Here is an 18,316-nt window from a genome sequence, read left to right as displayed (position 1 = left end):
CAGGCAATGTGTAGCGAAATGGGTGGTTTTTATAGTCATCTGACAGGAGAGGATGAACAGGGGCAGCCAGAGGAGCAAGAGGGTTATGAGGAAGGTGAGACAGAGGACCTAGACACACCGTGGCAGTATGCAGTGGAGATGGAGGCAAGGAGTCCCTCAGTCACTTGCACAAATGTGACGATGCATGCTTGCTTGCTTAGTGACTGCCAAATTGTCACCATTCGGCAGTGGGATGACTTCTGGCTCTCCATCTTGTTGGACCCTCGCTACCGGCCCAAAATGGTGGCCTTTTTTACACCCACTGAGAACGAGGACAAACTGACCTACTACAGAGACATCTTACGTAGTCATTTGGCCGATGCCTATCTGTGCCATCGTCCATCCTCTCGCAGGTCTGACTCAGGGGGCCCTCTGCGCTTGGCTGCTGGGGAGGGGTAGGGTGGCAGGAACAATAGCAGCTCCATCAGCAGCAGCCTGAGTCTACAGTCGCTGATGAGTAGCTTGCTTCACCTGCATACTGAAGCAACTCACCAGCAGCATGTAGACCTTGAGCAGGACCTGAACCAGCAGGTGGAGACATACTTTTACATGACCCCGCCACACCACATTGAAGATCCGCTGGACTTCTGGGCAGCCAAACTGGATTTGTGGCCGCAACTAGCAGAGTTTGCCCTGGAAGAGCTGTCCTGCCTGGGCAGTAGTGTGCTATCAGAGCTGGTGTTTAGTGTGGCGGGGGCCATAGTAACCCCAAGGAGAATTCGCCTGTCCACCAAAAATGTGGAGGGACTGACCTTTGTCAAGGTGAATATGGCTTGGATCAGCCAGGATTTCCACCCACCAATGTCTGATGCATCAGAGTAGATTAACCATGGTGCCACACCAACACTTTACAAATATGGATACACCAAAAAATATTTAAAGTGCTGCTCCCCAGTTACAGAAATTCCTTTGCATCACACCACAAGTATGTATTGAGGGTATGCATTAGCTAAAACTTTTTTTGAAATCAAACAAAAGGAAAGGTGTGCAAAAAAACCCACGTGCCACCTACACCACCAAGTATTGATGTGATGGAAAAACATCTAAAAGGTGGAAGGGAACAACGTATGGTCCATTGTAACAGGTGGGGGTAAAAACTGACCCTGTAACGCCCTACTCTCGCCCTATTAATTCCCTTCTTGGCAAGTGTTATTCGCACTAAAAAGGGTGGCCCCACACAGGAACCTCTCCCTATTTCCACTTAAAAACCCAGGGCTATTTCCCAGGGTTTTTAGGTGGAAATAGGGAGAGGCTCCTGTGTGGGGCCACCCTTTTTATGGCAAGTAACACTTGCTTAGAAGGGAATTAATAGGGCGAGAGTAGGGCCTTACAGGGTCAGTTTTTACCCCACCTGTTATAATGGACAATACGTTGTTCCCTTTTAGAGGTTTTTGCAACACATCAATACTTGGTGGTGTAGGTGGCACATGGTGTTTTTCGCACACCTTTCCTTTTGTTTGATTTTAAAAAAAATTCTATCTTCGGATAAAAATATATTTTATCCTAAGAATATTATTAAAAGTTAAGTTTTAGCTAATGCATACCCTCGATACGTACTTGTGCACACCAACACTTTGACAAAAGAGATCGTTTTTTCTGCCTACCTGCTACTATTCTGATCCTGCCACCCACCTGATGCCCCACATCTGATGCCAAGTGCTCCTTCTTTCACCCACCTTCGTCAGCAGGTACTGGTGTTGCCACCAACCACCCCAATCTGTCACCGGGTCAATTTCAGGACTCCTGATGCTGCTGCCATCTCCTGGCTGTGTCATTGTGCCGCAATATGGTCTCCTCATGCTGCAGCCACCTCCAGGCTGTGCCATTCTGACACCTCATGCTGATGCCGCCTCCAGTTTTTGTCATTCTGCCACTATAAGGTCTCCTCATGCTGCCGCCACCTCCAGGCTGTGTCATTCATTCTGCCACCACATGGTCTCCTCATGCTGATGCCACCTCCAGGCTGTGTCATTCTGCCACCATATGGTCTCCGCAAGGTGATGCCACCTCCAGGCTGTTTCATTCTGCCATTATATGGTCTCCTCATGCTGATGCCACCTCCAGGCTGTGTCATTCTTCCACTATATGGTCTCCTCATTATATGGGCTCTATCATTGTGCCACCATATGGTCTTCTTATGCTGCTGCCACCTCCAGGCTCTGTCATTGTGCCATCCTATGGTCTCGTCATGCTTCCGCGACCTCCGGGCTCTGTCATTGTGCCGCCATGTGGTCTCATCATGCTGCTGCCACCTCCAGGCTCTGTCATTGTGCTGCTCTGCAGTCTGCATATACTGCCATCACCTCCAGACTGTGTCATTGTACTGCCATGTGATCTCATCCTGCTGGTGGCACATTAAACTTGTTAATCTCTTTAAATTCTTCAACTGACATCTCAAAAATATCTTTAATCTCTCCAATTATGACACCATATGGTCTCCCCAACCTACTGCCGCTCTGCAGCAGTGGTTCTAATAGCAACGCCTGTAATCTGCATGTCATACTGAATAGAAATATTTAATACCAGCTGACCACACAAGTGTGAGGAAGTGCTTAAAACATAATGTTTTATGTATTCTTCAAAAAAACACAACTAATAATGTGCTGTCTATCATGCCGAATGATGTTAGCAAAAAAAAAAAAAAAACAATTAGAAGCTGCTAAAATGATACAAGGTACAATCTGAGTGCAAATGGTTAAACGTGCACCTCACAGATCCTCATATTATAACAACAACAAAGTAGGTTTTCCCAGCATGTTTCCATCGCTTGTAGTGGGGACGTCATCATCGGAATTCCCAAAATATAATAGGGGCTGATAATAGTGATTTCCCAAATGAGAAAGTAATCACACATAAAGCAGCAATTTCACAACCATAACGACTGCAGGTGATGTGTCAGTCACATAGTGCACAACACCGGCAGCGCCCGCTAGGGGTGGCGGCCCACTGGGCAAATGCCCGATGTGCCCACTGGCCAGTCTGGCCCTGTATTTACCATATTCATAAAAGGGCACAAAGATTCAACATGTTTTTCTTCCATATATCCATGGCCATGGCATGGTAATTGTCATATAAAGTGAATATTTTCCCAAAGTTAACAGTCCTTATGAACTACTTAGAAGCCCTGCTATGTTATTTCTGCTTCTTTTGTGTTTCACACATGACCACATAAACAATGTATAGTGTACAGCATAGTCTTACTGCCCTTAGATTCTGAATGTATGGAAAAAACATGAGAGAAAAACATGTTGCCTGGTGATTAATGGTTACCTATGATTACCTGTTATCAGTGGCATAAATCGAAGAAAGGGGGCTTCATAGCAAATATCGATATAGTCTTCCTATAATGGTGTCATATTTTGTTCTCCAAGACAGGGAGGTCTGGTGTTTATTACCCTTTGCTTTTATGATCCATTGGACAGCACCCTCTCCATTAATTTTCTGACTAGTGGGTTCCTTGGAGAGAGGAGTTGTGAACAGTTTCTTACCAATACTAAAACAACTAACCAGGATAGGGCCCCCTCTGTCTTAGGGCCCCATAGCTCACGCAGGGTAGCCACTATGGCATGTATGTCCTTACCTGCTATCCTTGGTTCTCTGTTCCATACTATGGAGCTAATGGGCTTTTTTGACATTTGTGGAGGGTATGATTTCTACCTGGTCATCAGTTTCCGATTGTTTTATTAATTATTTTTGAACCTGCCAGAACTTTCATTCCGCATGAATCATGTACAGAATGAAAAAGGGAGAGGCTTTCTTATTAAAGGCTTATTGATATATCAGTTAAAAAGGGTGGGGGGAGGGAGTAGCCTGTTGGGACCACCCTGATGACTCAAAACCCTGTTGCTAAAGGGTTTTAATACTATGATTTCTTTAATAATTCAGTACATGCAAAGTCTGATGGTGCATGGCACAGTTTCCTTTTCATTGTGTTTTGGAAGAAAAATTGTCTATGAATATTGAGGCATATGGCGCTACAGTAGAGGCCTCACTGAGCTCTATGGTAGCCCTATTTCAGCTCCAGGAAAAATGGAGCCAATAACAGCCCTGTGTACATAAGGCCTCTGTTTGTTTTATTTTTTATTTTTTGCTTTAAATCTCTTATTATGTCCTTTTTAATAACTTGTATAGTGGACCTGAATATTATGTCACCCGCCAAGAAATTTAGTATTGGTAAAGAACTAATTTTAGTAGTTATTACCTATCCAAATTCCCAGACTGACAGCCATGGCTAAGCGAGGGGTGCGATTACGCAAAGATTGCAGTGGATATACTGTAACATAGCAGCGGTCCACACTCATTGCAGTGAGGGTTATACAGGTTGCCTGGGCCGTAACCTAGAAAAAAAAAGATACAATCCTCATTTTCAGACAAACAGTAAGTCAATTATTTTAGAAATACAATTATTTAATCAATTTAAAAGAAGATGTCTGTTTTGTTTGTTTTTTTTAGAAGTCTTGCGTTGTACTTACTATGATGCAAAATAATGAATCCATGGATCTTTATTAAAAAGTTTGCTTAGTTTTGTTTCTTCAGCTTCTGCCGTTTTCTGTGTGAGCTCTGTTGTCTCCCCACGCTATACCCTGACATATATCCCAGACTTTTGACCCAATGCACTGAATCCCTGGGTAAGTACCACTTTCAACTGTATCTGTGTCCTCTAGGTGCAAATACAGTTGAAAACTATGGTAGAACTGGGAGCCATCTATTGAAGGGAATATAGTCTCAACATGGTGTTAGTATAGTTTGTAGTTGTTAGGGTTGTATCTGGGCAGAAGAGAAATGGGTTAATGGCAGGACAGAAGCATACTATTTAATGTGAATCTATGATAATCTATGCTGAGTTTTTTTTTTTTTTTTTAGAACATTACATTATATACGGTACATTTGCTCCTATTTTCTCTTTCCACTTCAAATCTGTGGATGAGAGAAAAAGCTAGACTTCTCACCATACTTGGGCTTCATCTTGAGATAACATTGATTACTTGGGTTGTAGAAATAAATGAGGTTTAGCTCATATGGCCCCTTTCACATGACTAATGTCAGCTCTGGTTTAGATGCTGAATCTATTTCATGTCCAAATCAGCTTCCATTCCATATGCAAACTGTTTTCCACTGATTGTATAGGCCAATGGCTTAAAGGGGTATTCCAGGATTTCTTTTTATTTGACTATGCCACAGGGGCTGTAAAGTTAGTGTAGTTTACGAGATAGTGTCTGTACCTGTTTTTTGATGATTTTTACGTGATTTTTACCCCAATGTTTGTTTTAACAGCATACAATATGAGTGTCGTCTCAGGTTTTGCCAGGTTTCAATACAGTTCGAGACATTACATCACTAGTGAGGTGTTTGCTTCAATGAGCTGAGTGACACTAGGTGGGAGGGAGGTCATTCTGCAGGGAATTGTAGATTTGCAACAGCTGGAGGCACCCTGGTTGACAAACATTTGTCTATTGTTAACAGCACAGCATGAAATGCAGTTTACCTGTGCTTTAATGGGTGGGATGACTGATGTGTGTGGGAGGGAAAAAATTACCTCACACTTATAAACAGGAATCCTGGGACTTGTAGTTGGAGGGAGGGAACTCAAACAGGAAATAGCCATTTCACAAAAAAGAAATCAGCAGAATTATAGTGAACTCAGGGCAAGCCTTTTAGTTCCAAGTAAAGCTCAGATCCTTCCTAAGCATGTCCATTATTGTCTGGCAAGTAAGTACTAAAATCACCTTAAGGTGGATAACCTCAATAATAGTGCTCATAATGCTGACTTTTTAGTGTACTGTTTTAAAAATGACATGGGGGAACAGTTATCCATGTTGTCTTTGGAAAGTGAGTCTTGAAGTCTTTTTTTTTTTTGCTTTGATTTTGCATATGTGTGACACATCTATCAAGGGGGGTTGATAAATTTGGCGCACATAAGCAAAAAGCAGTAAATCGCTTCAGAATACCACTTCCTCCTCAGTTGCTGCAGTTGCGATTTTTTGGTGAGACCATATAAAAGTGCTCTCCAAAGGCAGTTTTGTAAGCCAGGTTTTTTTATGCCAGTGTGCGACATTTGCACTTCATTTAAATTTGTGACCACTGGAGAGTGAAAACTTAAAAGTGGCTTAGGGAAGGCTGTTTGGTACTTTCCGTGTACCCACAGAAGTCGCCAAAAAAAAATTATAAGACACACATGCAACATTTTGTGCACCTGGCGTAAGCAAAAGAAAGCTCTAAATGCAATGATCTCCTCCATGGAGATTTTAGACATTGACAATAGAATCTCTGGTAGCTTAAAAATCAATCTCAAAATCTGTGTCAAAATTCATGTAAATTCCACATAAAAATCTGTGGATTTCACATGGATTTAGTGTGCAATGAAACACACCATTTTACTAGTTTACAGCCAATCACTACTATGAAGTGAATATTGAGGAATATGGCAGGGATGCTTTAAAAAATGTAAGTAGCCATTTTGCCAGCAACAGTCCAAACTTACAAAAAGATATGCCTCTTAATAATGCTATTTTTTACTAATTTTAGTACAATTTTTTAGTGCACATTAGGGACTATTAAAAATCTTTTAACTACAAACACTATCAATGCTATGCCTTAGCATAGCATTATTAATTGTTGTTATTGGCATAATGGTTATACAGCCTGCCGAGAAAGCCTGTATAGTCAGAGCACTAATCTGATACCAGGGAAGTGACCTCGATCTGTCATGTTAAGTACTTGGGAGCCTGCAAAGGCGTTATGGAGGTCCAGAACAGCCCCACTATCTGACTGGCAACATTATTGTGACAGTTTTAGGAACTGCAGAACTGCTCATATCCAGCATTACCAGTTGGTTGCTAACAGCTCAGGTTTAACAATTGTCGAGCCATAGGAGACACCAAGGGACAGAGAAGGCCCTGGGCTTCCCCAACAACCCATCTGATCCCCATGATTACATTGAGTGATAGGGAAGGCCCCATGCTTCCCTAACAACCCATCAGCACCCCACAATTACATTGTAGGGATGCCAATGGAACCCCTAGACACAAGGAATTTATGGCATTTAATGTTTAAACGCCGTGATCTGTGTAGAGAAATCTCCAATGTACATCTATACTGGCAGATTTCAGCTGCTAAGCGCAGGCCTGCGCCATGTTCCCCGACCCATGATGTAACAGTACACCAAGGATCGGGAAGTGGTTAAAAACTATAAGGTAAGGTATTCACCCTTAAGAAAGATTCAATGGCTGTAATCTTGGATGACTGGAGAACAGGTTTTTAAAAAAAAGGCACAAAATATATTAAAAGGTTGTACAACTTTTTGTCATACAATTAATATTTTTTGTGAAAGAGGAAAAAAAATAGCAGATATCATAAGTTTATATGTAGACCAGCACTTACCTGTTGTAAATAGTTCACTCCTCTGCACATGATGTCTCCAAAAATCCAGCTGGGAAGTGGATAAAGTGTTGCAGTAAAAGGGACACAACAAATCAGAAATATTATGTCTGTCATGGCAAGATTTGCTGAAAGGAGAAAGATTTTATATGTTTACTATATGCATTATTTTAAATACAAACATAACATTCTGCTTTCTAAAGGGCAGTGAAACCGTTGAAATTAAATAATCTTTTACGCCAGAAAATTCCTCATAGATATGTGTTTTGTCAACAGTTAACTGCACTGCTAATGCCTGAGAAATACAGTCATATTATACACTACAGGATCAGAAATAACCAAAGTATTGTGTTTAATATTCCTAAAGGAGTTTTCAAATAGTAAACATGTATTGTCTTTCCACAGGATCCCCCTAGAATTTATCGCAGTGGTCATAAGTCCCCCATTTCTTCTCACTTACACAACTGTAGTGATTAGAAGTTTCGATGGAGTGGCAATCTAGAACACTGCTTAAAACAAGTTAAGGCTGGGTTCACACTACGATTTGAACTACGGTTCCCGTATAGGGCTGGGAGGAGGGGTGGGCGGGGCTTAATCGCGGCGCCCGCACTCGGTCGACCACGTATGCGGTCGACCACGTTTTTGCCTGCGGTCGGGAAACCGCATGCGACCGAAAAAGCAGCCAACCGGAGGCTGCGGTTCACTCCGGTCGGCTCATAGACATATATTAACTACGGTTCCCGAATACGGCTGAGTGTAGGCGCCGCGATTAAGCCCCGCCCACCCCTCCCCCCAGCCGTATACGGGAACCGTAGTTCAAATCGTAGTGTGAACCCAGCCTAAACAGTATCTATCAGCTGCAATGACATAGCTACATAGTTACTAGTATGGTTGAAAAAAGATACATGTCCATCATTTAACATTTAAAACTGCTGACATTATTAGAAAGCTGTTAGGGCAAGGAAACACATGGTGCCATTCATATATCTGTCTGTGCTTACTTCTTATTTTCTGGTGTCAAGTGTCAAAGAGGCTTCCCATGTCCCTAAACGCTAAAAGGGCTGGAACGCTTCCTCGCTTCCCCCTCCCATCCCTGTTCCTGCTTGATTAACAGTCAGCTGGAAGCCTAGCTCTGTTTTCAAATTTTGTTCCCATGTTGTCCTTACAAATTGTGTGCAGAGTTGAGATTAGGAAACAGGTCTGAATGTGTATATGTATAAAAGTATATATGTATAAAAGTTAAGGCAAACTGAATTTTTTTTAACTTTAAGAGAATGAATTGTCAGTTGAACATTTTATTTTTTATTCGTTGTCTCCATGCAGGACAACGATTTTGTTATATTGTTCAACAAACTTCTGTATTTCTGCAGAGAAGAAGTTGTTAACTTGCTCCCAGGTGGCCACTGGTTCCTTTACTTCATCCCTGTACTTCATTACTGTGTCCAGTTAGTGCACTACAAATTCCAGCAGTGTCACTGCAGAACAAGCCCATAAACCCTATCACATTACAATAAAATGCAAGTGGAGTAAAGCAGTGTGCACTTAGCACGGAAGTGAGCATAAAACTCTTATTTCACGGAGCAGAAACAACAAGCATTTTCTTGGGCCTTGAGGACATCAAACACAGAAGGTAGGTAACAGCTATTTTATGCCAGGTATTGGCGCTTAATTTTCTGGGATGCTGTTGACCGTGCAGGATAAGGAATGTAATAATTTTATAGTTTGGACAATTATGCAGCAATACCAAATATGTTCATTATTTTTTTTGCAGTGTGTTATTTGGAAAGGGGGGTGACTTTTATGGGGGGGGGAGTTATATTTTAAGAAACTCTTTTAACTTTTTTTTTTTTTGCACATTTTTGACACCCCTAGGGGCCTATCATAAGTCATCAATAGTTGGTTTACAAAGTTCAATGCAATGCTATGTAATCGGCACTCAATTGCTTCAGCAATCACTGACCTAGGGAAGACACCCCAGGCTTCCCCAGCAACCCATTGGCACCCCGTGATTACATCGCTATTGATCACAACATTTAACCATTTAATTGACAGATATTGGAGCGAGCTCAGATGTCTATCATTACCAGCAGATGTCAGCTGGTTATGACCCGACGCATGGCCCGCACCATATTTCCCTCACCGACCCATGATGTACCGGAATGTCATGGATTGACAAAGGGTTAACCAGAAAATGGTCTGTGCCAACAACTTAGTAGTTGGTACAGATTCATTAATCATCAAGAACTAGCTTGACTTACACATTTTTTTATTTATTTTAAGCTTGAAGGCCAGAATCACCCCCTCACTTTGTAAATGAGACTTTTCCTGTGAGTGTGCACTTGAATTGATTGTCAAAAATTGTTTCCAACCTTAGCAGTGAAAATCTCTTGGCGGACATTGTCCCTGAATGCAGAGCTCTGGTATAACATGCTGGCCCTAGGACCGCTCAGGAATACGTTGTCTCATAGACGGCAATGCATTCTGCATGTTGTCCACAGAAAGAATGGACATGTCTATTCTTTCTGCTGACACAGGAATCTGAATTTCCACACCAGATGTTTCCGGTGCAGAAATTCTGCTATGTGAACAGCGCAGCAGAATCCTATTGAATACAATGGGACTCTGCTGCTGCGTAATCTCCGTGCAGGATTCCGCATGGATATTCTGACGTGTGAAGGTAGCCTAAGGCTCTGTGGCCAGCATTAATACTCTTAATGTCCCTCCTTTGGCACAGGGCTGGTGCAAGGATTTTTGCCGCCCTAGACGAAAGTAAATTTAGCTGCCCCCCTTGACCCCGCCCACTGGCTCCGCCCTTTGATGCGCCCAACCTTACTACTGGGCTGACACACTGTAACAAACCCCCTCCTCATTTAATCTCCTTACTACTGGGATGACACACTGTAACAAACCTCCTCCTCATGTAACCTTCTTACTACTGGGTTGACACACTATAACAAACCTCCTCCTCATGTAATCACCTTACTACTGGGGTGACACACTGTAACAATCCCCCTCCTCATGTAATCGCCTTACTACTGGGGTGACACACTGTAAAAAAAACTCCTCTTCATGCAATCTCCTTACTACTGGGGTGACACACTGTAACAAACCTCCTCCTCATGTATTATCCTTACTACTGGGGTGACACACTGTAACAAACCTCCTCCTCATGTAATCTCCTTACTACTGGGTTTACGCTTTGTAACAAACCCCCTTCTCAGCAGACAATATAACACATAGAGGGATTAGATCAGTGTTTCCCAACCAGGGTGCCTCCAGATGTTGCAAGACTACAACTCCCAGCATGCTCGGACAGCCAAAGGCTGTCTGGGCATGCTGGGAGTTATAGTTTTGCAACATCTGGAGGCACCCTGGTTGGGAAAAACTAATATAGAGGTATATACCAGCTGTATACAGATCTGTATACCATATAAGTGATTACAATTATATTTATAGACTCACAATCTTTTCTGATCAGCGTCGTCCTCTTTCCTTTTCTTCTCCATCCGGCTCAGACCGCCATGATGTCTTCTTCCAGCCAAAACTTCCTTTCTTCAGCATCTGTGGGACAAACATGTTAGACCCTGCATTTTTCCCCCTCCTCCCCCAGTGGCATTTCATTAACCCCCCACCCCCTCCTCCCCCTGTACCATTTCATTAACCCCCCCACCCCCTCCTCCCCCTGTACCATTTCATTAACCCCTCCATCCCCCTCCCCTTGCAATTTCATTAACCTCCCCCCACCCCCCTCCTCTTCCCCCCCCCATGCAATTTTGTTAACCTCCCCCTATGCGATTTCATGAAACCCCCCCCCCTCCCCCCCTGGGAAATTTCATTAACCCTCCACTCCCCTCCTCCTCCCCCCTGTGCAATTTCATTACCCCCCCCCCACCTCTCCTCTCCCCCCTATGCAATTTCATTAACCCTTCCCCCCACCTTTCCTCTCCCCCCTATGCAATTTCATTAACCCTCCCCTCTGTGCAATTTCATTAACCCTCGCCCCACCTCTCCCCCTATGCAATTTCATTAACCCTCCCCCTCCTCTCCTCTCCCCCCCTGTGCGATTCCCCCCGCCCCCTCCCTGTACGATTTCATTAGCCCCCCCACCCCCCTAAGCTGCCATCTCACCTGTCAGATTCCTTTGGGCAGGGCAGGCAGCTTGTCTTCTTTTCCCCAGCAGCTCCGGTGAGGACGAGTGGCGCACGCTCCAGTGATGACGAGTGACGTCCCCCTGTGCAGCGTCTGGGGCGTCACTTGTCATCCAGTGCCGGCCCGCAGCAGGCTTTTTCTGGTTGGAAGTCACTGCGGGCGGGCAATTAGAATGGTGAACGCGGCTGTGCGGAGAAGCTGGATGCGGTCAGGGGGGGGGGTGGGGGAGGGGGGGTGGCCCTACTCCTCTATCAACATGCTGGGCGGGCAGGGGATATCATTAGATGGGGGGGGGTGCGGCTTTTTGCTTGCCGCGCTCCCTATACATGTGTTATCTTGGCGGCGCTGGGCGGTTGCGGCAACAGGCAGAGCGGCGCCCACCTCAAGAGGGCGCTATAGGCGGCCGCCTACTTTGTCTATAGGCAAAGCCGGCCCTGCTTTGGCATAGATCTTAATAAACTGTGAGACCTAGCTACTTCACAGGTTAATATTGTCCTTACCTACAGTATCTCAAATAAGTGACTTCACCCCTCACGTTTTTGTAAATTGTTTATTATATCTTTTCATGTGACAACACTGAAGAAATGATCCTCTGCTACAATGTAAAGTAGTGAGTGCACAACCTGTATAACAGTGTTTTATTTTGGGTACTATCAAAATAACTCAACACACAACCATTAATGTTTAAACCTCGGTAACAATAGGTAATATACCCCTAAGGGGAATTTTCCAATTGGGCACAAAGTGTTTGGCCACCAATTTTTTCTAGCCCTGTCTTAAGCCTCTTGGGCATGGAGTTAACCAGAGCTTCACAGGTTGTCAATAGAGTCCTCTTCCATTCCTCCATAATGAGACCTTGCTCTTTCCCCACCTTTCTTTAAGCAAGGCTTAGGTCTGGAGACACGCTTGGCTCTTTACCCTCAGCAAAGCGGTGGTCATCTTGGAAGTGCATTTTAGGGTTGTTTTCCTGTTAGAATATTTCCCTGTAATCCCAGTCTTTGAACAGAGGGGATCATGCTTAGCTTTAGTATGTAACAGTACATGTTGCTATTCATGGTTCCCTTAGTGAATTGTAGCTCCCAAGTGCCAGCAGCACTCATGCACGCCCAGACCATTACAAACGGACCACCATGCTTTACTGTAGGCAAGACACACTTGTCTTTTTACTCCTCGCCTGGTTGCTGCCATGCATGCTTGACAACATCTGAACCAAATAAGTTTATCTTTGCCTCATTGGACCACAGGAAATGGTTCCTGTAATCCATGACCTTAGTCTGCTTGTCTTTAGCAAACTGTTTGCAGGCTTTTTTGTACATCATCTAGAAGAGGCTTCCTTCTGGGACAATGACATGCAGACCAATTTGATGCAGTGTGTGGCATATGGTCTGAGCACTGATAGGCTGAATCCCCCCCCCCCCCCTTCAACCTCTGCAGCAATGTTGGCAGCACTCATATGTTTATTTCCCAAAGACAACCTCTGGACATGCTGCTGAGCACGAGCACTCAACATCTTTGGTCAACCATAGGAGGCCTGTTCTTAATGGAACCTATCCTGTGAAACTGCTATTTGGTCTTGCCCCCTGTGATGAGGCTCAGTTTCAGGGTCTTGACAATCTTTATTTATGTAGAGAAACAATTCTTTTTTCAGATCCTCACAGAGTTCCTTGCCATGAGGTGACATGTCGAACTGCCAGTGACCAGTATAAAAGCGATAACACCAAATTTAAGACACCTGCTCCCCCATTCACCTTGTAACACTAACAAGTCACATGACATCGGGAAGGGAAAATGGCTAATTGGCCCAATTTGTACTCACTTTGGTTGTGCAGGTTTAGATATTAAAGTTGTTATAAACCATAAGGTGACTTTAGTACTTACCTGGAAGTATTTAATGGACATGCTTAGAAAGATCTGCACTTGTCTTTGGGCTAAATGGCTGTGGTGTGAGTCCCCCATAATGATGCTGCTATCTTTTTGTGAAATGGCTATTTCCTGTTAAGTTCCTTCCCTCCAACTACAAGTCCCAGAATCCCTTGTTTGTAAGTGTGAGGTAATTTTTCTCCCTCCCACACATCAACCACCTCACCCATTGCAGTACAGCTGCAGCACTGTGGAGGAGGATCACTCTTCCACCCAGCGGTCGCTTCATCCAGACAAGCTCCCTTTTAACACCTGACTAGTGATGTAATGTCTGCTCTGCAACCTGGGAAAAACCGAGACAACACTCATTTTGTATGCTGTTAAAAATTAACATCAGGGTAGAGATCACATAAGTATTACAAGAACAGCCATCAAACACAGGTACAGTCACTAGATTATGAGCTACACTAACTTTACAGCCCCTGTAGCACAGACAAATAAAAATAAAATCCCAGAATATTCCTGATGGCTGCATGTTGAGTTATTTTGAGGGGACACAACATTAAACACTGTTATACAGGTTGTGCTCTCACTACTTTACATTGTAGCAAATTGTCATTTTTTTGGTGTTGTCACATGAAAAGATATAATAAAATATTTACAAAAATGTTAGGGGTTTTCTTACTTATGTGAGATACTGTGCATACTACTTCCTGTACGTCCTTAAGGCGGCACGAATGGGTTAAATTTATATGCTAACCCGGAAGAAGAGCTTACAACTAGCAATAGAATTAGAGACAAGTTAATCAAATTCAAGACACCTGTTTAGCATGCATAAAGGTACCAAGGAAACACCAAACACATTTATTGTTTTTTCTCTCACGGAGGAAGACATGAAGAGACAAGTGGGTCTCATACCTAGGGCTTCTGGGTCCCTGAGATCTCTATTAGGTCGGCCGTATACTGGGCGCTATTCCGGTCCCTCAGCCGTTCCTTCCGCCGCACGGACCGAAGATGCGGCGGTAAAATCATGTGCTGTGACGGTGGCGGCATCCCCATTCAAGATTGCCGGGTCCTGTTCCAGCCTGACACCTGTTCTTGCCCCACTTCTGGCCTGCACCGCTGTGTCAGCAATAGAGCGAGGGACTCCAAGATGGCGCCGGCTTCGGACGCTGGGGTGAGTGCGCATGCGCCGGACCTCATTTCCGGTACGGACCGGAAGTTCGTCAGTCTGCTGTTTAAATTTAAACGCCGGCCGGGTGTGCTTGGGCTGCGCTCAGCCTAGGCAGCTGATCCCGGTCGGTGTTAAGGTAGTTTATGTCCTGGGGCATATCCTCTACTGTCAAGGCGGTTTGCTGGTCTTACACTGCTACTTCTTTATTTTTTGCAGATGCCTAAAGCCAGAAGGAAGTCTCGCCACAATATCTGTGTGCAGTGTCAGCAGCCACTCCCGGAAGTCTGGGAAAATTATACTTGTAATGCCTGTCAAGTCCCTTTTAATCTGCAACCCAGTAAATTCCTAGAATGGTTTAAAGGGGAAATGTCCAGCACATTTAAAGAATTAAAAGAGTCTCTTGTTCCTAAAAAGAAAAAACGTGAAAAAAAAACGCACCTCTCCAGTTTCTTCAGATACTTCTTCTTTATCTGGCTCTGATTCCTCTGATTCAGAGGTTATATCTGAGGATATGGATAATGACCTATATGGATAAACCTAAAAAAGACCAGCTTTATTATTTTCCTCAACTATCTGGGAAAGTGATTCCTTCTCACCCAATACTGTCCGATTGGTTCAAAAAGGATTGGTCTAAGCCTGAGAAAAAAACTGACACAGGAGCAAGATTTAAAACCACATACCGGTTGGATCCTAAAGCGTCCGCCGAGTGGGAGGAGCCGCCTAAGCTGGATTTAGCTGCTGCTAGAATGGCAAAAAAATCTCTATTCCCTTCTGAAGAGTCTACTAAGCTTTCTGATCCACTTGATAGAAAAGCAGACAGCTTAACTAAGAAGAATTACTTAGCGGCAGCCTCCACTTAGAAAATTGCAGCCTCTACCGTTCCAGTAGCTAGAGCGCTTAGAATTTGGCTCAGTCAGCTATCCCAAGATATTGATGATGGCGTCCCTAGAGACTGTCTTCTCAATGGTGTAGAAATGATGAAGCTGGCGGCGGAGTTTTTATGTGATGCTCCGATTGATGTTATGAAGTTTTCCTCTAGATCCTTGGCTCTCTCTAACGCCACCAGAAGGGCTTTATGGATAAAGCAGTGGAAGGGAGATATAGCCTCAAAATTCAGCTTTGTGAGCCTTCACTTCCAGCCCTCCTCTCTTTTTGGGCCGAATCTTATGGAAATTGTAAAATCCTATAATGAGGAGAAAGATATTGCCTTTCATGTTGAGAAGAAGAAATCTTCCAGAGCATTCTATGGCAGATAGGAGGATCATCTAGAGGAAATTATTCCTTTCGTCAAGGCCGGAGATTTGATTCCAAGAAAAAGTCAGAATCAGCCACCGCTAGTATAAAAACCCTTTGCCAAGAATAAAGATTCCTGATGCCAGCAGTCTCATTCCAGTAGGGGGCAGGTTAAGGTTTTTTTCACAGATATGGCATCAGATCTGTGGGTCTCAGATATCATCAAAAGAGGTTACTCTCTGGAGTTAAAATCCTTCCCGCCAGAAAGATTTATTCTCAACAAATCCACACCTGTGGTAAAAGACCTTGTAGAGCAGCTCATCCAGAAACATGCACTAGAAGAAGTTCCACATCAAGAGAGATTCAAGGGACTGTACTCTCCGATTTTCGCAGTTCCCAAGTCCTCAGGGGACTGGAGACTGGTGGTGGACTTATCCTTTCTGAACAGTTTTTTCCTCAAACACAAATTCAGGATGGAATCTATTCGCTCAGCAGTGATGAATCTAGAAGTAGGAGACTACTTAGCTACCATAGACCTTCAAGACGCTTATCTTCACGTCCCAATCCTTCAGTCTCACAGAAAATATTTACGAGTGGCCATTCTAGTTCATTACAAGATTCTGCATTACCAATTCACATGTCTACCTTTCGGCATCACATCGGCTCCCCGAGTATTTACCAAGATTGTAGTAGTTCTCACTGCAGCCCTTCGCCTCCAAGGAATCTCAGTCACACCATACTTGGATGATTGGCTAATAAGGGCCCCGAGTCAAGACTTGTTGATTCTTCATTTGAACACTACTCTTCAGTTTCTCAAAACCCACGGGTTTTTAGTAAACATCAAGAAATCCTGCCTAACCCCCTCCACTGTAATATCTTACCTAGGGTTCTCCATAGACACACTCCAGATGAAGCTCTTCCTATCTCACCAGAGAGCGGTCAATCTCCAGTAGGGGGTCAGAAATCTTCTTGCATCAGACTCATGTTCAGTGAGGGAAGCAATGAAGATATTAGGGATGCTAACCTCCTCCCTAGAAGCTGTGCCTTGGGCTCGAGCCCATTTCAGAATGCTACAAGATCACATTCTCAGCAGGTGGAACCGATCCTTACATTCTCTGGATCACATCATCAGAATTCCCATTTCATTGAAGAAGGATCTGAGGTGGTGGCTGCATCCAAATCAATTCTCTCAGGGCAGATCTCTTCGGAATCAGATTCCGGTGATCCTCACGACGGATGCCTCAGGTTTAGCTTGGGGTGCCCATGTCGGGGACTGGTGGGTCCAGAAGCCTTGGTCCCAAATGGAACTGAAGTCAGACCAACCTGAAGGAACTGACTGCTGTCCGGAAAGCCCTCTTCCACTTCAAACCCTGGATTTTTCAGAAAGCTGTCCAGATTCAATCAGACAACATCCCCTCTGTGTTCTATCTGAACAAGCAGGGGGGACAAGATGTCATTCTATGCAAAAAGATTGTGCTTGGATAATGGCCTGGGCAGAATCAAACCTTCTTTCAATCTCAGCAGTCCACATCAGAGGTTCAGAGAATACCAGAGCGGATTGGTTGAGTCGGAACCATGTGATTCCAGGCGAGTGGGAACTGAATCCAATCTTCAAAATTTTGACATTGAAGTGGGGCCTTCCAACTTTGGATGCGATGGCCAATCATCTGAACAAGAAGCTCCTGAAATTTTGCTCTCTCTCTCGAGAATAGGAGGTCCAGTAGCAGTGGATGGTCTAACGATCAGGTGGACAGGGATTTTTGTTTACATCTTTCCCCCGATTCCGCTAATTCCTCGAGTCCTGCAGAAAATTTGCGACGAGAGAGTGAAGGCAGTTGTGATCCTGCCCTTTTGGCCCAGAAGGGCTTGGTTTCCGCTCGCATTATCTCTTTCGAAGGAAATGTTTTGGAAGCTACCAACTCAAAAAGATCTACTCCTCCAGTCGGGAATGTATCACCCAGATCTTCAGAGGCTTCAACTTACGGCTTGGTTCATGAATGCCGACGTCTGACGGATCAACAATTCTCTCAGAGGGTAATCTCTACTCTGATGGCATCTAGAAAACCAGCTACTTTGAAAATATACAACAGAGTTTTGTCATTATTTAATGCCTGGTGCCTCAAGAACAACTGTGTTCCGGATGTTATTACATCTATTCTTCAGTTTCTACATGATGGCTTTGAAAAAGGCCTCAAGCCTAACACCTTGAAGGTCCAGTTTACAGCTATTAACTCACCCTTGAATGGTTTGTTCTCCAGAAATACTCTAATTTCAAGATACCTCAAGGCTATTAACAAGCTCCGCCCATCTTTTCATAACCCTATTCCCGCATGGGATGTGCCTTTGGTTCTCAGAAAATTATGTGAACACCCATTTGAGCCACTGGAAGATTCTTGTTACGCCGAGCGCTCCGGGTCCCCGTTCCTCCCCGGAGCGCTCGCCTCATCCTCGTTGCTGCAGCGCCCCGGTCAGATTAACTGACCG

General features: G+C 44.1%; 1 protein-coding gene across 4 annotated transcripts in view; it reads right to left on the bottom strand.

The window, feature by feature from the left end:
- Positions 1 to 18,316, bottom strand: part of LOC130275885 (G-protein coupled receptor 54-like) — a 218,165-nt gene that overhangs the window by 22,852 nt on the left and 176,997 nt on the right. For 3 of the 4 annotated variants that reach the window (XM_056524506.1, XM_056524507.1, XM_056524500.1), the window contains 2 exons: positions 7,420 to 7,544; positions 4,241 to 4,376 (listed from right to left, as the gene is read on the bottom strand). In XM_056524506.1, coding sequence (XP_056380481.1) covers positions 4,241 to 4,376; positions 7,420 to 7,533 — 250 coding nt within the window. In that variant the 5' untranslated portion in view covers positions 7,534 to 7,544. Of the gene's footprint in view, positions 1 to 4,240; positions 4,377 to 7,419; positions 7,545 to 13,651; positions 13,769 to 18,316 lie in introns of all 4 variants that reach the window. The other variant, XM_056524490.1, reaches the window with a different exon arrangement.

This window comes from Hyla sarda, chromosome 1 (genome assembly GCF_029499605.1).
Source record: "Hyla sarda isolate aHylSar1 chromosome 1, aHylSar1.hap1, whole genome shotgun sequence".
Lineage (NCBI taxonomy): Eukaryota > Metazoa > Chordata > Amphibia > Anura > Hylidae > Hyla > Hyla sarda.
Note: the sequence above shows the minus strand (reverse complement) of the source record. Positions and strands in the feature narration are given on the sequence as shown.